Here is a 22703-nt window from a genome sequence, read left to right on the forward strand (position 1 = left end):
CTTCTATCTCGATGCCACCCTCTCTTTCGACAAACAGGTGAAGTCTCTGGCATCGACCACCGCTTAAACATGTAAGCTTATTAGAGCAGGCAAACATTTTCTCTCTGACAACAACTGCCTTATCCTAGCGAGAGCATTAATCCTCTCTAGGCTAGACTATTGTAATGCCCTCTACATTGGAGCCTATAAATCCATCACCCATCGAATTCAGATTTTACAAAATAACGCCCTGCGAGCTGCCCTCGGTGTGTCCAAAAGATCGCATATCTCAAAGATCAGGCGCCAAAACAACTGGCTATCTCACAAACTTACAAAAAGAAACCATACACGCCCAGCTAGAACCTCAGATGCTAATAGCCTCATCATACCAAGATTTAGGCTAACTAAGGCCGGGGGGGGTTTGGGGGGGGAATAGCTTCCAGGTTCGAGCAGCTCAATTATGGAACTCACTGCTTCACCCTTTATGTGAGGAGCGACGCTTCCCAAAATTTAGATCCAACTACATTAATCTGCTGCGGTCTGCCAGTGATTAGCCCACTAGCGCTTACTGATCATCACAAGTCCCCTAGTAGAGACACATTACTGACCTGCCTATTTTTGCTCTTATGGACTTCCTCACTTTGCTCATCTGGCCGATGAGCTAATGTCCATTTAGTGCCTGTACATATACTGTCCTCATTGTACTTTGTACTCAATGCTTTATCGTAAACTGTAATTGCCGTCTACTGTAATATACTGTATCTTGTATTCTGTATGTAACCCATGACCCTATCCTGTAACTTAAGCTTCGCATTTTCTGTACTGCTGCGCCCGGCTACCTTCAGGTCTGGTGCGCATTATAAGTGAATAAAACAAACAAACTACTCAAGTTAGATGGAAAGAGCATCGAGGAGGTTAGGCAAAGGGAAGACGAGCAAGAAAAAGAAAGATAGGGAACAAGAAAAGCGGTTGAGGGAGGATGAGCAAGGAAGGTTGTGAATCCATGCCAGACCCATGCTGGAGCACAATAGTTGCAGGTAACTAACTTGCTCCTTCTCCAGCATGCGGTCTGCCATGGATTCACAAGCTCATGAATAACAAATACACAGCAGTACAACATAACCATGGGAGGTGGCGAGGATCAATAGAAATCAATTGACTCTTAGCTCTGGAACTTGCAGAGGTGATGGCCACCAGGAAAGCCGTTTTTCCACGAGAGGAACACGAAAGGGGCCTGATGCATAGGCACGAAGGGGCTCCCCCCCCACCCATGAGCCATGTCAGCACCACGTTGAGTCTGCTACGCCAGGGCAGGAGCCTTCACTGGCAGGAAATAACGGAAAAGTAGTTTGGTCTCGTCAACGAATTCCTCAAAGTGAAGACCTTTCTTGGAGACCTGGTGTAGCAGGAGATAGCCACAAGATATACCTTGATCGAGGCATGCGCCAGTCTGGCCATGGCCAAAGATAGCAAATATCGAAGAATCTGCAGGGTTATCTTCTGCAAGCGGCACCACATAGTGAAATGCTTACACTTGTGACCGTAGCACTTAAAAGTCAACTCCACCCTGGCTTTGGCGAGTACCTCCTTGCAGTCTGCAGGCAACTCATATCCTCCAAACTGTAGGGCTGCAGGAGCCAAACCCGCAGGTTGAGCGATGTGATGCAGGACTGTGCCTCCTTCCCTCGCGAGAAGGTCCGGGACCACAGGTAGCTTGATTAGAGGGGACACCGACAGGCTGAGAAGGTCTGGGTACCAAATCTGCCTCAGCCACACCGGAGCGATTAATATCATCCTCCACTGACACGGAGTGTATTGAGGACTCGTAGCATGAGAGGTAACTGGGGAAACGCTCACAGAAACATCCCCTCCCACCGGAAGGAGAATGAGTCCCCCAGGCTCCTCAAGTGGTGGAATCTGCTGGCAAACATCTGGCATTTGGAATTTGCTGCTGTCGCAAACCGATTGATCCGGGGCCTGCCCCACTTGGCGAAGATGTGGTCCTCCTGCATCTGGTCCTGCCGAAGTTCCCACTCGTGGCAGGAGCGCAGTTCCCTGCTGAGGGAATCTGCAATGGGGTACTTGACTCCTGTTAGGTGAAGAGGGACAAGGAAAATGTCTTGTCTGATGGCCCAGTGCCACAAGTCCTGCGCTTCCCTGGAGAGCGTCGGGATAGAGTGCCCCCTTGTTTCCTTTTGTAGATCATGGTGGTGTTGTCCGTGAAGATGCTCACCACCTTGCCCTTCAGAGACAGAAGGAATGACTTGAGGGCCCAGAAAATTTCCCGTAGCTCCAGGAGGTTGATATGGGGATGCTCCTCCGCCAGCAGCCACTGGCCTCTGGCGTGCAGACATCTTGTGTGGGCTCCCAAGCCTTCCAGGTAAGCATACGTTAAGGAGAATTCGCAGAAATATGCTAATTCCCTCCACCTTAGAGACCCCCAGCAACTTTGTTGGATTTTGAGGACTACCTGGAGAGGGTGTGCTGAAACTCAAAATTTGTATCGATCGAGAAGCCCCTGCAAAGACACCTTCTCCCTTTGAGATGGTTAAAGCGGTTCTGCAGATTTGGTGCCTTTTCAAGGAGCTCAGAAGACAGAAAATCGCTGTTGAATTCTCGTCGTTACAAAGGTCCAGTACTCTGTTGAGGTGACTTTTCGGATTTTGTGTCTCAGGAGATCCACCAGGATGCCCATGAAGTTTCAGCGAGATTATGAATTTGGAAGACCATGCACCGCACAGTGGCTTGAGGTCCCAGGGTATTGGGATATTGCGGCAACTCAAGGTCGCAGCAACGTGTGGGATGTCTCAAAATTCAGGTCTTCTTGAGTCTAGTGGGTGTCACCAGGCTCTGGGTCAGGGTCGTCATCTTCGGAGTCCCCAGGTCGATTGGAAGCAAGGGCTTCAGCAGGCTCAGGTTACACAGCAGGCTGTCCGGTTGCTGGAAATCGTTTCTGCTGTGTTTCCTTCATCATCCATTTCGGTTTCAGTTCTAGTGGTCGACTGGTCTTCAGCTTCCAGCTTTACAGTATTTAACAGGAATTACAACACAACTTCTGCATTCTCTCACTGCATTTTCCTAGAAGGGGCAGTCTGGTTGTCCAAATCATGACAGCCAAACCCCCACTGTGATTTGTCCCCATTCAGGCAAGGGGGAAAACAAAGGGCGGCAGAGTTTGACTGCTCCCTCACTTCCTGCCTTCACAGACAGACTGGAGCCTGTGCGGGGAGTCCAGGGGACTCCTGCCGAAGATCAAAATCACACAAAGGAATTTTTCCGCCCTGGATGTCAGGGGAAGGAACAAGAAAGGACAAGAAACACTAAAATGGTGACAAAAGACAGGGCCCATTTTGGTAAAATGAGCACCCTTAGGTGCATGTACTGGAGCTGTGAACACAGCACGCGGTAAAGGTGCTGCACAAATACAAGATATTACTGCCACCAGCCATTAAAGATAAGCTTGTCCCTGTAACAGAATTGTTACAGTTTTAGTGTGAAAGTGGATACATTACATCTCCCCAGCACTCTACATAAGGAGGGGTGTGCTGGTTTCACTAAATAAAATGTAAAAGGGATCCAAAGATCCTTTCTTCCCTTGGGAACTGTAGTTCTCTCAAGGTTAGCCAGAGAAAGTTAAAAGGGGAGCCCCTAGGGAAACCCAGCAACAGTCATGCATTGCCAATAAGTTGCTAAAGAGGATAACTTTAAAAAACACTATGGAGAGTCAAAAAGATTACACCCGTAAAAAGAGTAAAAGATTCTGTGAGTGTGGAAAAAGGTTCCCACTCGGTGGTATTAAGGAAAAATATCCCACTAGTAAAGCAAAAAGTTCTGGGGTTGATCCAGGTCAGGAAGATTTACCAGTTCAATGAAAATCTTACCCAACAGGTGTTGTACAAATGTCAGTTCATTTCACATGAAGGAAAGAAAAGGACACCTGAAAGAGCTGAGACTATCATGAAGACACCAAAGCCAAATACAGTGAGGCAAATGCAGCAGTTCCTGGGCCTATGCAATTATTGCAGGGCCTGGGTGTTCGATTACAGCACATACACAAAACCATCAATTAAAATAGTGAGGTGTAAAATATTGTACCCAGTCACGTTTGTATTTAAACCTGTAGAAGAAGGAGATCATGTGCATGTGCTCATATTACGTTGAATTTTTCGATGATATACCCAGTGTGAAAAAATGCTTTAGCGGGAGGGGAAATTCTCTTTGATGGCTCTTGAAAAAATTGACCAAACTAGTGGGGAGAGTGTTAGGGAGGATTCTCATTTCCTTGTTAATTCCCTTCTACCTTAGAGACCCCCAGCTCTTTTGCTGGACTTTTAATTTTTATCCCACAAAGAGCAAGCCCTTTTTCCCAGTCTCTCATGACGGTCTTTGATTTGAACCCTGCGTTTCATTTGGTTTTGGAGTCTGACAAACTCCATAGGCATCTTTTTGTATTGTGACACATAGCACCCACAGTGCAGTGTCACAGAAAGTCGTTTGGATTTCTGCTAAGGTTTAAATACCTTCTCTTGGATAAACTACGGTTTCCAAGAGTAGTAAAGTGAAATTGACTTTACTTACCCTCTTCTCTTTGTAGAGACAGCACTCACCATCATACATGGAGTGCTGGAGGGGTTACTTACTATCCACTTTGTCTACCTTCTCATGTAACATTTTTATGTTACCCTTTCTACAATTAATGTCTGCTGGCACTGGTTTATTTATTTTCACCCATTGTGCATTTTTACTGTAGGCTACATTCGCAGCTAAATGGTCCCGGGTGTCTTTTCAGCATTTCTTGTTGGAAGGTCCTTCGTGAGATTTACTGTGCGCGCCAAATGAGGTTTGGTCCCTTGTTTGTTTCGTCTTTGGCGGATTCACTGGTGAAGCCCGCCTCTGGCTTCAGCGTGTCTGAAAGGGCAGGGAGTGAGGGAGGTTCCCGGACCTCCGTGCTTAGCCTCCTTGGATACAGTAATGCACCCAAAGGTGATTGGCTGGCTGTCTGTACTTGGAGGACAGCCACCCTTCTGTGTGACAGCTAAGCTGCGAATGAATGGGAGAGAATTGCATTAAAGGTAAGGTCTTTTGCAAGGAAGGCAGAGTCGACCACTGGACAAAGGAACCAAAGAATAAACTGGAAGAGAAGCCTGCTGCCACCAGGACGAGTGCATCGCCTTCAAGCTGGACCCGAGCTCTAGGAAGATCCTCCGGAATCCCTCGAAGCAGGACTAACCAAGCCTGAGCCACTTCATAGTGCAGGACCCCAGAAGCAAGGAAAGTCCACAAGGTGTCCAAGAACCGCAGTGGTGCTATTTGCGAGTAGCTGAAACCGTGAAGTGCAGCTGATCTGAAGTGTGCCCAATGCTGCCGCCAACCTTCAAACTAATGCAGGAGCCCCAGTCATCCTCCCTTTTGTCCCCACGACTGAGGCTCAGGAACACCAGGATCTGCAGGACTACAACAGGAACAGAAGCCAGCTGCAACCTTTTCTTGAGACTAAATGTACTGTGTACTTATCTCTTGTGTGTAGCTTGCTTGCTGTCATTTGGGACTTGCACTTTCTACCCATTGCAGATTTGTTTGCAGCTTTGCCTCCCAGCTTGTGGCCCAACAGCGATTCCTTTTACAACAAAACCGTGTGCAAGACTTTTGTGCTATCTTCAAGAAGTGCCTCAGCTCCCCTAGACTTTGCTCCATTGAAATTGGCTATCCTGGCTCCATGCAGACTCTTCTTACCCTCCGACTCTGTCGATCTGTCCCCCCAAAATGTCATACATACTATACTTGTATTGCTGGGAAATGGTTAACCTATATTTCATAGGGGGATTTTAAAGTGCTTACCTGTTAGAGAAACTTGTTAACCATTGTTTCCTTCTCTAAACATTTCCTTTTGCCCTGAATTAAATGAATAAATCATTATTTTAATCAAGAAACCTTGAGCACAAGTGTTATTTGAATACTTGTCACTGTGAATCTCTATGCTACAACCCTATGCTCACATTTGCCTCTCTTGAGAGAAGCCTGGCTGCTCAGTCACTCTACCAACTGGTCTAGTACAGGCCTATACCAAAGGTTGGGTTACCTATTGCAAAGGGGACAAGGATGGTGCAGTCTCCCACAGGGTAATCCATATGTATTGAGTTGGTTTTCATAATTTCGTTCATATATTATGTTATATTACTTCCAAGATTGATTTGGCCTACTTTTATTTAAACAAACCCTTTTTACAATACATCTTTTCTCTTTGGACCAATGCATGCTACAATTTCTTTGTACCAAGCTAAAGCTTGGACTTTAGAAAACCTGTCCCTAAAACAAGGTTTCCATTGTAATGGTGGGTCTAGCACCTAGATACAAGCCAGCACATAGAGGACTCCAACCTGGGGGTCTCGGGAGAATAGCTCAGGGGCAACGCGCTCGTCTTGAATGCAAGACGATGCGGAGCAATACAGGTTCGATACCCGGGTCCGCGCTTAGAAACCTCTGGGTATTAAGCGCGTTATAAATAACCAGTTACAATTTACAATTCCAACAACAGTTTGTACATGCCACCATTAAATTCCTATTGAACAATGGTTATTTAAAAGCTCCCAACACAGCATGTAAATAGTACTGTACTACAATTTGATAGCAAAGGTAGCAGCAAGCCCTACAGATACCAGCGTTTTCTGCTCACTAAAAGCAGGCAAGTACGCCCAATAATAAATCTGGAGTAAAACCACACTCAACATAAACTAAGGAAACTAACACATAGCACAAATGCATTTTGAATTAGATGGGCAAGAAAGCATGAATTACCAAAAGAGCCTGTTAGGCAAGTACAATTAGGTTTAGACTAACACTGCCATTGGGACTGCGGGTTACTTTCAGTATTTAGATTCCAACTTCAAGAATTGGAGCATAAAATAATCATTACTAACCCTTACCTGGAGCCCTGAGAGCAGCATTCGCATCTGTATACCTTAAGCCCTGGTATATTGTGGCACTATTTGGGATTCCAGTGAGGAAAATAAAAGACTTGAGAATACACACCTTGAAAGCCCTCTTTGCATTTGCATCGATAGCCGTTCACATAGTCAGTACAGGAACCTCCATTTTGGCAAGGATTTGAATCACACTCATTCTTGTTAAGATCACAATTGGTACCTGCCCAGCCTGGCTCACAATCACACTTGTACCTGAAAATATAAATGCAAACATACATCTGTCAAAGAAAGTGTGCTTTGCTCCTGTATCCTAGAACTGAGAACTGCTTGAGGAAAAGTGACGTATGTCAGTAAATGTCACATTGATAGTTCATTGTTGGTGATAAGGGTAATATAATAGCACCTTATGGCAACCTTTAAATGAAAAATACAAAAACACAAGCAAATGTGATTTTCAAATCCCATAATGTGTCTGCTCAATGGCACAGGAAAGCAGCTCGCACAATGGGTTTGCATTAGCAGCGTTCATTTTTAGAAAAGTAAAAGTTTTCAAAAAGAATAAAGAGCACAAATGTAATAAAAATGCACCAAATACTTAACCACAACTAGTACGTCTTAAGTTCTTTATCCCATAGTGCAAAAATAAAATGAAAATACATAATGGATACCGATTAAAATGCACGCATAGCTCAAGAAACAGAAATGAATCGGTTAGTAAAAAAGTTACATTTACTACAATATCATGAAATAATTTGTGTATCTGAAAATCCGATTAGCGAATCTAGTGTGACTACATATAATGCAAAGCATTACTTATGTTCTCGAATATTGCAATAAGACAAAAATCTTTATTAACCCCTTAAGTGCCAAAGACTAGATATCTCGTCATTGGAATTGCATACGCAGTGCCAAGGACGAGATGGCTCCTTTTTGGCACCTTGTTTTGTGTGATCCCTGCAAACAGTAATCCAACCCCCGGGCTATGTGAGGTGGAGGTCCAAGAGCCACAGAGGGGTAGGAGGGAGGGTTCGCATGTGAATCCATGCCAGACCCATGCTGAGAACAACAGTTACAGGTAGGCATGGGGTCTGGCATGGATTCACATGCTCATGAATATAAGAATAGATAGCAGTACACACATGCACAACCACGGGAGGTGGCAAAGGCTCAATATTAAGCATCACATAAACTCAACATTAAGCAACTCTTACCTCCTCACAAGGCCCACCTTCAGGCGAACAGGTTGCGCAGCACTGCTTGGCCGACTCTGGACTCCTCCCTGGAATCCCGGTCGACGCAGTAGAATCTCGTAAAGGTGTGCGTCGACCTCCACGTAGCAGCCAAGCAGATGTCCAGCAGGGGCACACCAGACAAGAACGCTGTGGTAGCAGCGATCGCTCTGGTCGAATGGGCTCTCAGACGGCCGGTCAACGGTCGGTTTGCCAACCGGTGACAGTGCATGATGCAGCCGGAGAGCCATCTGAAAATGGAAGCCTTCGAGAGGGCCTTTCCTTGGTTCACAGGACCAAAGTTCACAAACAGCTGGGATGTCTTCCGAAAACTCTTTGTGAGGTCCACGTAGAACTTCAGCGCTCTAGCTACATCCAGCGAGTGCAAAGTCCTCTCGGCCGGCGACGAAGGCGTCGGGAAGAAAACTGGTAACACCAAGGGCTCGTTGAGGTGGAAGTCCAACGGCACCTTGGGCATAAAGGAGGGGTGTGTCCTCAGCACCACCCTCGTCTCGTGAAACGTCAAGTATGGAGGCTTGCAGGATAGGGCCTGGATCTCTCCCACTCGTCGTGCGGAGGTGATGGCCACAAGAAATGCTGTCTTCCATAACAGGAACTTCAATGGTGCCGAATGCAGAGGCTCGACTGGCGGCCCCATGAGCCTGGTCAGCACCACGTTGAACTCCGCCGGAACCTTCACCGGCAGGAACGAACAGAACAGTCCTTTCATAAATTCCTTCACCAAGCGATGAGACCACAGGGATGGCCGTCCTGTAGTTCTGGTGCATCGGGAAATCGCTGCTAGGTGCATCTTGATGGAAGCATGCGCTAGTCCCACCTTGGCCAGCGACAGTAGGTACGGTAGCACCTGAGGGGCCGTAATCCATAGAGGGTTAAACTTCTGTGCATGGCACCAGACAGAAAACCTCTTCCTTTTGTGTCCGTAGCACTTGAGAGTTGAGGACGCCCTGGCCTTTGCAAGAGCCTCCTTGCAGTCCGCCGGGATATCGTACCCTCCAAACTCTAGTGCTGCAGGAGCCAGGCCTGCAAGTTCAGCGACTCCGGGTCAGGATGAAGGATGGCGCCTCCCTCTCTGGAGAGAAGATCTGCGTCCGTCGACAGTTTGACTGGTGGGGACGCTGACAAGTCCAGAAGGTCTGGGAACCAGATCTGTCTCGGCCACGCCGGTGCGACAAGGATCATCCTGCACCAGGACCTCTTGAGTTGGTTGACGAATCGGAGCAGCAACAGCAACGCAGGGAACGCATACAGGAACAGGCCGTCCCAGGGGAACGAGAAAGCATCTCCCATGCTCCTCGGCTGGGGAAACCTGCTGGCGAACCTCTGGCACTTGGAGTTCGTCGCGAACAATTCGATCTGGGGTTTGCCCCATCGCTGGAAGAGTAGAGCCACTTGATCCTGGCATAGTCCCCAGCTCCCAGCACAGCTCCCTGCTGAGTGAGTCGGCGATGGTGTTTTGTATCCCTGCTAGATGAAAGAGCACCAGAAACATCCCCTGGGCAACGGCCCAATGCCACAGATCCTGGGCTTCCTTGGATAGGGCTGGGGATCTGGTTCCTCCCTGCTTCTGGATGTAGAACATTGTGGTGTCCTCACCACCATGTCCTTGATGGACGGGAGGAACGACCCGAGGGTCCACAACACTGCTCGGAGCTCCAGTATGTTGATGTGGAGCAGCCTCTCCTCCGGGAGCCAAAGGCCTCTCGCGTGAAGATCTCCGGTGTGCGCTCTCCACCCCTCAAGGGAGGCATCCGTCGTCACGGTCACCTGGTGTGCTCGCATCTGAAAGACCGTGCCCTCCGCGTGATACGCGCAGGTGCCCCACCACCGGATTGCTTGGCGGAAAACCTCGTTGAGCGAGATCCTGTCCTCGAAGCGCCCGCCGCTTGCAGCCAACGGGCGTCGAGGTACTCCTGTAGGGGACGCATCCAAAGCCTGCACAGGTGCACCAGATAGATGCAGAGGACATAATTCCGAGAAGGGACTTGATGGACCATGGTCATGTCCGTGGCCAGCAGACGCTGCACCTTACCCAGGATGGCCTTCGTCTTTTCCTCCGACGGCGAGGCCAATTGCGCTGTGTCGAGCTTGGCTCCCCAGAAACAGTGCGACGGGACCAGGTGGGATTTGGGGCAGTTGATGGAGAATCCCAGGTCCGTGACCAGCCGGACGGTCTTCGCTGTGTGTTTGACGGCAAGTTCCCTTGTCCTTGCTTGGATGAGCCAATCGTCCAGGTAGGGGTAGACATGGATCCACTGCAGGCGCAGCTGTGCTGGTGCTAGGCACTTAGTGAATACCCTGGGCGCCGACTTCAATCCGAATGGGAGGCCCTTGAACTGGTAGTGCCGTCCTTGGACTACGAACCTGAGAAACATTCAGTGTCCTTTTAGAATGGGGATGCGAAAGTATGCATCCTCCAAATCCAACGACGATAGGAAGTCGCCTTCCTCCAGCTGTCCCAGCACGTGCTGGAGGGTGACCATCCGGAACTTCTGTGCATTGATGTATTTGTTTAGTCGACGGAGGTCCTGGATGGGACACCATCCTCCTGTCTTCTTTCCGACGAGGAAGTATCTGGAGTATACTCCGGAGCCCCAGAGCCTCCTTGGGACGAGCTCGATTGCTCCTTTGAGCATCGCCCTTGCCTTTAACAGCAGTTGAGGGACGTGGTTTTCCTTCCTGGCCACGGGAGGAATGTGGGGACACTTCTTTAGAAATTCGAGAGTGTGCCCGTGGGCCAGGGCATCCAGCACCCAACGGTCGGAGATGGACTCCCACGCGCTGACGAACTTCGTCAGCCGGCCTCCCACCGGGGTGCTCCGGTGGGGGCCTGACGCAACAGCCGGTTCAATCTTGCTTGGCAGCGGCCTTGCCACCTTGGCCTCCCTGGCGAGGACTGCGAGATCCACCTGACTTGCCTCGTCCCCTATAGGCTTCCTGCAATGAGGAGCGGGCCGCCTAACAGTATGCCGAGGAGCCGCCGTCGAATCCTTTGGAGGCACCTTGCTTGCCTCCGGAGTTCCGAAAGGGCGGCCGTCGTCTCTGCAGAACTCCCAAAGCCTGAGCCGTCTCCGTGTGATGGTCTGCAGTGAATCATCCACTGTCTTGCCAAACAGATTGTTCCCGTCGAAGGGCATGTCCAAAACCATGGCTTGCACGTCTTGGCGGAAATCCGTCGCCTTGAGCCACACCCGCCGCCGAAGGCAAACACTGTTGCCCAACTGGCAGAACCCGGTGTCGGCAATGTCCGTGGCTACCATTATGGCGTGGTCCGACGCCACCTCACCTTCCTGTAGGATGGCCAGGGCCTCTGTCCTCTTGTCGTCCGGTAGGAAGTCCAACAGGGGGGCGATCTTGTACCACAACTCCGTCGTAGCGGGCCAAAATAGCCAGGGCGTTGGACGCCTTAATCGTCGTCGCCGAAGAGATGACTCGTCGTCCCATGACGTCCAGTTTCTTTCCTTCGCCGTCCGGTGGGGAAGTAGAAGTTGAGGCCGAGGCCCCCCCCTGCTTTCTTCTTGGCTGCTATCGAGACGACCGAATCCAGTGTCGGTTGTGCCCAAAGGCACAAGGGGACGGCCTCGAGGACCCGGTAATTCTCGTACCGGTCCCTCTTGGCAGGTGTCATGGATGGGTTCTTCAGAAGAACAAGTCCCTCATCCCAGATGTCATCCAGCAACGGCACCGCAAGCACCGTCTTCCTTTTGGCCACGCGCTGTTGGTAGAGTAATCCTTCCTTCCTTTTGTTCTTCGGGGCAGAGCTGGAAAAGCTTGGATGCCCTGGCAATCATGGCATGGAAGGCCCGAGGAGGTGGTGATGGGAGGAGGTCCGTCTCATCGTCACCACCGTCATCCGTCCCCGTCGTGGCCGTATCTGTTCCCGTGTCATCCCCAGGGATAGGGGAAGGAGAAGGAGACACCAGCTGAGAATGCCGTGAGGGCTGGAAGGGTGGGGGTGGATGAACTCTCCTCCTCTTGTTTGGAGGGCTTCCCGACGGGCCCGGTTCCGCTGGGTTGTCGGTTGGGGCTAGGGGCAATCTCGTCCTCATCACCGTGCATAAGGTTTGGATTGCCATCAAAATGGCCACAGAGTTGTCTTGTGGTTCGGGTTGCGACAGGCGCAATGGTTGCTCTTCCTCCACGGGAGCCTCGTCAGCTCCACCATCACTTTCTCCGTCCCCCTCGTCGTGATTCCTCCCGTGGGACGGGGCCTCCCTAAACTTCCTGTTAAGGCCCTCCACGACTTCCACCAACTCCTCCTCGGAGGCTGTGTCCGTAACGGCCACCGCCCCTCCCCCTCTTTTTCCACCGGGGTCTTCTCGATGGGCTGAAAAGAGGATTCCCTCCACGGTGGCAGGGAAACTCTGGGCCCTGAGGTCGCCTCCACTGGGGTAGCCTCCACAGGCTTCGCCAGGGCCGTCGCAACTACCTCGGTAGAGGCCTTAGCTGGGTGAATCAAGGCCTTCACCACCTTAGGTGTGCTTAAGGCCTTCACCTTGGGGGGAGGGTCACTGCCTCGCTCCCCCTTGGCTGGTTCCTTCGAGATCGACCGGGGCCACTCCAGAAGCTTAGCCGGGTTCTCTGACTTTCTCTTCCCTGAGCCAGAGCGTTGGCTCGTGGTTGATGGCGCTGATGAAGGTGCGCCCTGCCTGGCAGCCGAGGAGCCCAACCGTTCAGCGCTCCCGCTGCCCTCTGACTCATGGTGCTTTGCCAGCTGTTGGGCCCCCGTCTCCAAAGCACCCTCACAGGAGTTAGAAGACCGCTTGGACTAGTATTTCTCACCTGCTGGGCTCTTTCCTTCCAGTCAGCTGGCGAGACGGGTCCGACGATCCCTCATAGTCCGATCCGTCATGTTCATGCAAAACGCACAGTCCTTCTCCACGTGCGTTTTGTCTCCGTAAAGGCAGTAGAGGCATCTTGAATGCTCGTCCTCCTTGAACACATTCTGTAATCTGCATCCAGGGCAGTTCCTAAACAGCTTGGATCCGGGTGTCTAACTTCCTTTCTCCTGGGCCATGACCACGAGGTAGGCCTCAAACTTCTGGAATCCTCCGAGAAGCGTAACTCGACGAAAACCTCGCCCTTGAGGGGCGTAGAAAATTCCGAAACGGGTCCTCGTTGATTGGAAGTAGAAACGGTGGAGCTTGAGGCTCGATTGACCGAAAAAAAATGAAAAAATCTCTTGAAAAAACGCGAACGCAGTAAAAGCTTGAGAGCCATAGCACGAGGACTCCCAACACTTGAACGTGCAGTAAAAATCTGAGGATGGCTGCCAGGGGCGGGGCTAAGGGAGAGGGCAGTCATTGGCTGGGGGCAGTATGACCCAGAGACCCGCGATTGGTTACTAAGAAAGACTGATCAGAAACGAAACGGATACTGATTTTTTTTCTTTACCGAGGATTCCCAGCCTGACGGGGAATATTCATGAGCATGTGAATCCATGCCAGACCCCATGCTGGATAAAGTACCCTCTGGGACCACTAGACACAACTATGACTACAGGTGTAAGCAAAACCAACCTTTGGTATAAGTCTGTACCACACAATTTTTGGTAGCAAGCTGAGCAGCCAGGCTTATCTCAAGATGGAATGTGAGCTGTAAGGTGGTTGTTGTTACACAGAGGTCTACAATCACAAGTATTCAGATCGACACTTATACTCAAGGTTTCTTGGTAAAACCCTTAATTTATTACACAGTCCGTTACAAAACATTCACTAAAAGGAGGCAATCAATTTCACAAAAATAGACTACAGTACTTTGCACTATTCGGTTATGTGACATTTAAACTACTTTGAAGTGGGAGCAAAAAGGCATAACATTTTAAAAAGAATAGTACAGTTACTCTTAAACAGTACCAATAGTTTTAGTTCACCAGAGGAGTTGATTCAATGCAATAAGTAGGCCAAAGTCAATGGGCTAGAGTCTTTTATAGGTAAAAACAGTTCTGGTAGTTTAACAGAAATGTCTTTGCCATGGTTCTCAGAAGTAGTTCATAGAAGAAAGGTTTGTATGCCGGATTACAAGCCGACTAGGCCTGCAAGTTGCCAAAGTTTCACACCCTTTCGCAGTGAGGTAAGTTCTCTTGGTCGGGTTTTCACAGTACCTTATTTTGAAGAAAAAGATGCAGCTGAAGACCTCTGTTCGTGGCAGTTCCTGCAGATCTCGCTGTTCCTAAGCCTCAGTCGTGGGACAAGAGGGAGGACGTCGGGGGACTCCTGCACTGCACAGGGACTGCTCGCAAAGCTGGCAAATCTTCGATTCCGGTTAGCTGCCATGAAGCACACAAACTGGTGTCCTTCCTCCCTGGTTATTCGGTTTCCTGCAGTACGCGGAGGAAAATACAACAAGCTCTGTTAATGGTGTCCAGGTGGTTTACAAGTTGATTGGTCCCACCAACTCAAAGGGAGAAGTCGTCCTTCAAGGGCTTCTCTGTCGAGATGAACTTGGCGATTCAGACCTGCAGCAGGGCTTCACCGGCCAAACTAACGGTCCAGGAGTTACAGCAGCCGTCCTCTTCCAGCTATAGTCTTTGGTTCTTTCGTTCCAGTGGTCGACTGCCTTCCAAGGTAAGAGACTCGCCTTTTAAACAGTTTTCTCCCATTCATTCCAGCCTAGCGGCCACTCACCCGAAAGGGTGGCTGTGCTTGCTGGACAGTCAGCCAGCCAATCACACCAGAGTGCATTTGGTTCTCTTAGGAGACTAAGCACAGGGAGTTTCGGGCACCTCCCTCACTTCCTGCCCACTCCAGACACTCGGGCGCCAGAGGCGGTCTTCAGTCCTGAAGCCCGCCAAAGGCGTAGGAACAAAGGGACCAAACATGGATTGACGGGCAGAGAAACTCTAGAAGGAACTTTCCAAAAAGAAATGTCGAAAAAAGACAGAGACCTGTTTAAACAAAGGGGGCTCAGACGCCATATTGAAAAACATGGATCCCGCTATTTTTAGCTACTGGTGTTCGTGGTCGGGAAAAATCATGGTAGTTTGTTGTAAAACCGCTGCCATCAGCCATTTCGATAGAAAAGGCTAGCGTTTGACTGCTACATGTGTTTCTAGACATAGGGGATACTAGGTAACCCCTGCAGCACTCTATTGTAAGATAGTGTGTGCTGGGTCTAGGAATTTAAAAGACTAGTAAAGTCAATTTCACTTTACTTTCTCTGGGAAACAGTTTATCCCAAAGAAGGTGTTTAAAACTTGGGAGAGCCTAAAAGGCACAGCACCCTCAGTGTGTCACTGCACTGAGGGTGCTGTGTGACACATGAAAAGATGATGCCCATGGAGTAGTCTAAAACTACATAATCAAAACACCACAAGAGTAAAACACATCAATACATGAGAGAGTGGGGAAAAAAGGCTTGCACACTCCAGGTAACAAAATCAAGTCCTCAAAATCCAGCAAAGTTGCTGGGGGTCTCTAAGGTCAAGGGTATTAGCACATGTATGAGAATTCTACCCAACAGAAACCAAAGAGGATGAATAAGGAAAAGCGCCAGAAATGATTTCCAGTGACCAGAGAGCCTGCTTTGTAACCTGAGCCTGCAGTAGCCCTTTCTTCCAATTGACCTGGGGACTCGGAAAATGATGACCCTGGCCCAGAGCCTGGTGAGACCCACTAGACTCAAGAAGACTTGCATTTTGAACCATCCCCAATAGTTGCTGCCACCTTGCGTTGCTGCAATATCCCAATACCATGGGACCTCAAGCCATTGTGCGGTGCACGGTCTTCTGAATTCCGAAACTCACTGCAACTTCGTAGGCATCCTGGTGAATCTCGAGAGACATTAACAGAATCCGAAAAGTCCCCTCAACAGAGTGCTGGACCTTTGTAAAGGCGCCAAATCCGCAGAACCTTGCCTAGAGCCTTCATCGATCCCTGCTGCAAAGTCCCTTCTGAGGTCTTGTTTTCAGTCACCACGACAAGGGAATCATAATAAAAAGATGTATCTTGCTATAGAAGCTGAATTAACACTCTCCAACAAATGCTTACAAAAAATATATATTTAATTTCACTATTTATATCACTATCGACCAAGAAATTAAATGGATACTGCACAAAATCAATCTCCTCTAAAACATCTATTTGTCACCTTTCATACCCACTCGTACCTACAGACATACAATCTTTCACCAAAGTATATGATGCACAAGAAAAACAAAGTAAAGTCTCTCTTGTCATCCTATATATAATGTAATGTTCTTTGGTTTGCACCCTTATATTCCTTTGTGGTATGCATTTAAGTCCAATGGTATTTTCTCAGACTGTCTACATATGTTTCAGGCAATTCCAGTCCTCATTTGTCCGCTTCTCACATGGAATAGGCGTTGGCTCGTCTGAGCTTCTAAATTTAGTTCCTTCGAACACTTGGGACTTACCCCCAGTACTTGCGCCACCTCCATCAATTGTACTTTGGAGGTAAAATGGAACTGTGAATGTGTTGAAGACATCTTTTGCCAATATTCATCACAAGAGTGAAGAGACGGTCACTCTTGATTGTTTGCCGTTTTTTGTCCTGAAGGTGGTCAAGAATATTGTGGGTCTTATTTGTTGGATTCTCACAGCTCTGGGTTTGGCGCCTTTTTACAGCAACCAGAAGAACCTATAACAGGCCGGATTCTTTCACTGTCATACACTCTGGTGAGGAGCCTGCAGGGATTCTAATCGTGTCTCTGGAGAGCCAGGAGGCGGCCACCAAAGTTTCAGACGGATTGGGACTTCGGAAAACCATGCACCGCACAATAGCTCGAGGACACAATGGTATTGAGGTATTGCAGCACAGCAAGATCGCAGCATATCGTGGGATGGTTCCAAATACATGTCTTCTTGAGACTAGTGGATCCCACAAGCCTCTGGGTAGTAGTCACCGCGTTCTGGACCACGAGGTCGTTTGGAAGAAAGGGTTACAGCAGGCTCCCCGGTCACTGCAAATCGCTACAGACGTCCTTTCTTCATCTTCGGTTTCAGCTCAAGTGGTGGACTTGTCAGCAGCTTCGAAGCCCGGAGTATTTATCATGAAACTACAGCACACCCTCTGCAATCTCTCCCTGCAATTTACAGAAAGGGGAGGTCTAGCTGTCCCATCAGGACAACAGGGAGTCGTTTCCCTTCAGGCAAGGTGAAAGAAAGGGCTGCAGAGTTTTGGACTCCTCCCTCGCTACCTGCCTTCTCAGACACTCTGGAGCCTAGGTGGGGAATACAAACGCTTCCACTGAGGTTGTTCCCACCTGGAATGGCAGTTGAAGACCTCAGAAACATGGATACTCTACAATGGCGAAAAAGTAGTAACTCGGCATTCTAGCAGAATGGTGTTCCTTCTGTGTATTACGGAGGCTGAATTAACAGCCTTTGAGTAATTAGACTAAAAAGGCATACAGGTAAAACCACTGCCACCAGCCCCTTATGTAAACTTTCAATTGTAACAAAAACATTATCAAGTAAGAAAGGGGATACATTGGATCCCCCAGCACTCCACATAGGTGGGGGTGAGTTGGCTCACTTATTGAAAATGTAAAGAGGATGAAAATCCCTGTTGGGGAGAATTCCCAGATATTTGCTAATTCCCCTCTACCTTAGAGACCACAAGCACTTTTGCTGGAATCTAGGACTTACATTTTTAACCTGGAGAAAGTGAGACCTTTTTCCTACTCATGTATTTTTTCTGTTCTTTGGACTCAGTTTCTTTTTGGTTATGGAGTCTCACAAACTCCACAGGCATCATCTTTACATTGTGTCACACAGCACCTTCAGTGCAGTGGCACAGGGAAGTCTTTCAGATTTCCCAAAGGTTTAAATAACTTTTATTGGATAAACTACTGTTTCCAAGAGCAGTGAAGTGAAATTGACTTTACTTGCATGTGTACCTTTCTAGACCCCAGCACACACTTTCTTACCATAGGCTGCTGGAGGGGTTACTTAATATGCCCTTTGTTTAGTTTCTCATGTAATCATTTTATGTTACCTTTCTACAATTAATGGCTGGTGGCAGTTTACTTTTTACTACCATTTTGTGCTTTTACCGTGGGCTGCAATTTCAGCCTTGGTAAAGCACCCATGGGTGCCCATTTTGTCAAAATGGCCCTGGTCTTTTTTTGCCATTTCTTGATGGAAAGGTCCTTGAGATTTACTCTGCGTACCAAACCATGTTTGGTCGCTTTGTTCGTTTTGTCTTTGGCGGGATTCACGAGACTGTTGAGAATGCTTGCTACTACCACACCTAATGTGGGAAGCACCGACAAGGGTATTCCAAGATCACTAGCCAGACAGGTCGCCACCAGGACTGCAGCAAAAGTTGGTCACCAGGCCTTCTCAGGATCGGTCCACGAGTCTTCCCAAGTCTTCACAGCCATTTGTTTTTTTATTTATTCTCATATATAATGTGCACATCGGCCCTTCGGCAGCGTGGCGCTGTTACAGGATATTTGCTTGAGCGAACAGTATGCATAAAAAAATTATACAGACAGTTTACATCACACATTCTCATATATGCAATGCATTAGTAATAGCAAAGACATTAGGTTATCACAGCTGAGGCGGGTGTGCGCCTGTGGGGCAGTGGCTATTGAATAGTTGAGTTTTTGGTGACTTGCATAACCAAGGAAGCTATGCAGAATACTTGGCTCCTCGATCTCTGTGGAATGGCTGCAGGACTCTTCTTATGGAAAACAGGGAGCACTGTTGGGTAAACTCATGCATACAACTCCAGACATACAGAAACCAGTTTGCGTATTGGACCAGCCAGTCCCAACCCACTTCCCTTTTTCAACACAAGCCCTGCACTAGCCCGCGGAAAACCGCTTTCCCAGGAAAATGCATGCCCATAAACAGATTTTCCTGACTAAGCAAGGCAGGCAGAAGGCTAAAAGACAAAATGGCCAAACAGGTGAAAAAGCTAGTCGCACAGCCATGGTACGGCACACACAGTAGCCTAACATGGTACTGCTCAAATAAAATACAGTAAAATAGTAAAAAGGTAACTGCTGCCACCAACTTGTCTCTAGTCACATTTAAAAGTAACCACAAAAAGTGTAGTCTAGGGTGATACAAAAGTATCCCCACTATAAGATGCTGTGTTCAACATGAAAAAGTTACCCAAAAATAGATAAGGGATACAGTTTCCCAGTACCAACAGTCTGAAGGACTTGTCAGTCTCCCCATAACTAATGATCAAAAGGCGAGTGGAGTGAAGCTGAAGGCTTCACTTCATTGCAAAAAGTCAGGATATGGTGTAAGGAACAAGTTACTTACCTGTAACTGTTGTTCTCCAGCATGGGTCTGGCATGGATTCACATGCTCATGAATATTCCCCGTCGTCAGGCTGGGAATCCTCGGTAAAGAAAAAACCAGTATCAGTTTCGTTTCTGATCTGTCTTTCGTAGTAATAACCAATCACTGGTCTCTGCGTCATACTGACCACAGCCAATGACTGCCCTCTACCTAAGCACCGCCTCTGGCAGCCATCTTCAGATTTGGAAGCACGTGAAGTGGCAGTATGACCAAGTGAAGAGCCGCAGAGGGGTAGGCGGGAGGGTTCGCATGTGAATCCATGCCAGACCCATGCTGGAGAACAACAGTTACAGGTAAGTAACTTGTTCCTTCTCCAGCATGGGGTCTGGCATGGATTCACATGCTCATGAATAAAGAATACATAGCAGTACACACATGCACAACCACGGGAGGTGGCAAAGGCTCAACATTAAGCATCACATCAAACTCAACATTAAGCATCTTACCTCCTCACCAGGCTCACCTCAGGCGAACAGGTTGCGCAGCACTGCTTGGCCGACCCTGGACTCCTCCCTGGAATCCCGGTCGACGCAGTAGAATTTCGTGAAGGTGTGCGTCGACCTCCACGTAGCAGCCCTGCATATGTCCAGCAGGGGCACACCAGATAGGAACGCCGTGGTAGCTGCGATCGCTCTGGTGGAATGGGCTCTCGGACGGCCAGGCAGCGGTCGGTTTGCCAACCGGTGACAGTACATGATACAGCCGGAGAGCCATCTGGAAATGGAAGCCTTCGAGAGAGCCTTCCCCTGATTGACAGGTCCAAAGTTCACAAAGAGTTGGGACGTCTTCCGAAAACACTTCGTGCGGTCCACGTAGAACTTCAGCGCTCTAGCCACATCCAGCGAGTGCAAAGTCCTCTCAGCCGGCGACGAAGGCGACGGGAAGAACACAGGTAACACCAAGGGTTCGTTGAGATGGAAGTCCGACGGTACCTTGGGCATGAAGGAGGGGTGCGTCCTGAGCACTACCCTCGTGTCGTGGAAAGTCAAGTACGGGGCCTTGCAGGAAAGGGCCTGGATCTCTCCCACTCGTCGTGCGGAGGTGATGGCCACAAGAAAAGCTGTTTTCCACGATAGAAACTTCAACGGGGCCGAGTGCAGAGGCTCGAACGGAGGTCCCATGAGCTTGGTCAGCACCACGTTGAGCTCCCACGCCGGGGCTGGAGCCTTCACCGGCGGGAACGATCTGAACAGTCCCTTTCACCAGACGATGAGACCACAAGGACGTCCGTCCCGTGGTTCTGGTGTATCGGGAGATCGCAGCAAGATGAATCTTGATGGACGCGTGTGCCAGACCAGCTTTGGCCAGCGTCAGCAGGTACGGCAGTACTTGGGGGGCCGTAATCCGTAGAGGGTTAATCTTCTGTGCGTGGCACCAGACAGAGAACCTCTTCCATTTGTGTCCGTAGCATTTAAGAGTCGAGGACGCCCTGGCCTTTGCAAGAACCTCTCTGCAATCGGCCGGTATGTCGTATCCTCCAAACTCTAGCGCTGCAGGAGCCAGGTCTGCAAGTTCAGCGACTTCGGGTCGTGGTGGAGGATGGCGCCTACTTCCCTGGAGAGTAGATCCGCGTCCGCCGGCAGCTTGATCGGCGGGGACGCTGACAAGTCCAGAAGGTCCGGGAACCATATCTGCCTCGGCCACGCAGGTGCGACGAGGATCATCCTGCACCGTGACCTCTTGAGCTGGTTGACGAGCCGGATTAGCAGAGGCAAGGGAGGGAACGCGTAGAGGAACAGGCCCTCCCAGGGGAACGAGAAAGCATCGCCCATGCTCCTCGTCTGGGGAAACCTGCTGGCGAACCTCCGGCACTTGGTGTTCGTCGCCGTCGCGAACAGGTCGATCTGGGGTGTGCCCCACCGTCGGAAGAGGCGATCCACCAGATCCTGCCGTAGTTCCCACTCGTGGCACGAGCGCAGCTCCCTGCTGAGTGAGTCGGCGATGGTGTTTTTTATCCCTGCCAGATGAAACGGCACCAGAAAAATCCCTTGGGCAACGGCCCAATGCCACAGGTCCTGCGCCTCCTTGGACAGCGCTGGGGACCTGGTTCCGCCCTGTTTCCTGATGTAAAACATGGTGGTGGTGTTGTCGGTGAAGATCCTCACCACCTTGCCCTTGAGGGACGGAAGGAAGGACCTGAGGGCCCAAAACACTGCACGGAGCTCCAGGACGTTGATATGCAGGGACTTCTCCGTCGGGAGCCAGAGTCCCCTTGCGTGCAGATTTTCGGTGTGCGCTCCCCACCCTTCCAGGGAGGCATCCGTGGTCACGGTCTCCTGGTGGGCTGGGGTCTGGAAGTCCATGCCCGCCGTCAAATGCGCGCGGGTGCCCCACCACCGTATCGCTCGTCGGAAACTCTCGTCGAGCTTGATCCCTTCCTCGAAGCTGCCCGTCGTCTGGATCCAGCGCGCATCCAGGAATTCTTGCAACGGGCGCATCCGGAGCCTGCACATGGGAATGAGGGAGATGCAGGAAGACATCATCCCGAGGAGGGACTTGATGGACCTCACTTTGGCCGCGTCGGCCACCAACATCCGTTGCACCTTGCCCAAGATGGTCCTGGTCCTCTCCTCCGACGGGGAGGCCAGAAGGGACACTGTGTCGAGCCTGGCTCCCAGAAACAGTGCGACTTGCGCGGGCACCAGGTGGGATTTGGCGTAGTTCACGGAGAATCCCAGGTCCGTGAGGAGTTGGACGGTCCTTGCCGTGTGGACCACGGCGAGCTCCCTCGTCTTGGCGCGGATGAGCCAGTCGTCCAGGTAGGGGTAGACGTGAATCCCCTCGCGGCGCAGCTGCGCCGCCACCGGTGCGAGGCACTTGGTGAATACCCTGGGTGCCGACCGTAGTCCGAAGGGAAGGGCTTTGAACTGGTAATGACGCCCTTGGACCACGAATCTGAGGAATTTGCGGTGCCCCTTTAGGATGGGAATGTGGAAGTAGGCATCCTCCAAATCCAACGACGATAGGAAGTCTCCTTCCTCCAGCTGACCCAGGACGTGCTGGAGGGTGACCATCCGGAACTTCTGCGCCTTGATGAACTTGTTCAGACGTCGCAGGTCCAGGATGGGGCGCCATCCTCCCGTCTTCTTCTTCACGAGGAAGTATCTCGAGTAGACTCCGGAGCCCCGAAGCCTCTTTGGGACGAGTTCGATGGCGCCCTTTCTGAGCATCGCCTTTACCTCCAGGAGAAGTTGAGGGACGTGAAGTTCTTTCCTGGCCACGGGGGGGACGCGCGGGCACCTTCTTTGAAACTCGAGCGCGTGGCCCCG

The 22703-nt window shown here is 50.0% G+C and overlaps 1 protein-coding gene across 1 annotated transcript in view; it reads right to left on the reverse strand.

The window, feature by feature from the left end:
• Nucleotides 1–22703, reverse strand: part of LOC138447652 (neurogenic locus notch homolog protein 3-like) — a 536025-nt gene that overhangs the window by 196884 nt on the left and 316438 nt on the right. The window contains exon 14 of the mRNA XM_069603876.1: nucleotides 7009–7154. Coding sequence (XP_069459977.1) covers nucleotides 7009–7154 — 146 coding nt within the window. The remainder of the gene's footprint in view (nucleotides 1–7008; nucleotides 7155–22703) is intronic.

Source organism: Ambystoma mexicanum, chromosome 3q (genome assembly GCF_040938575.1).
Source record: "Ambystoma mexicanum isolate Mex_15411 chromosome 3q, UKY_AmexF1_1, whole genome shotgun sequence".
Taxonomy (NCBI): Eukaryota; Metazoa; Chordata; class Amphibia; order Caudata; family Ambystomatidae; genus Ambystoma; species Ambystoma mexicanum.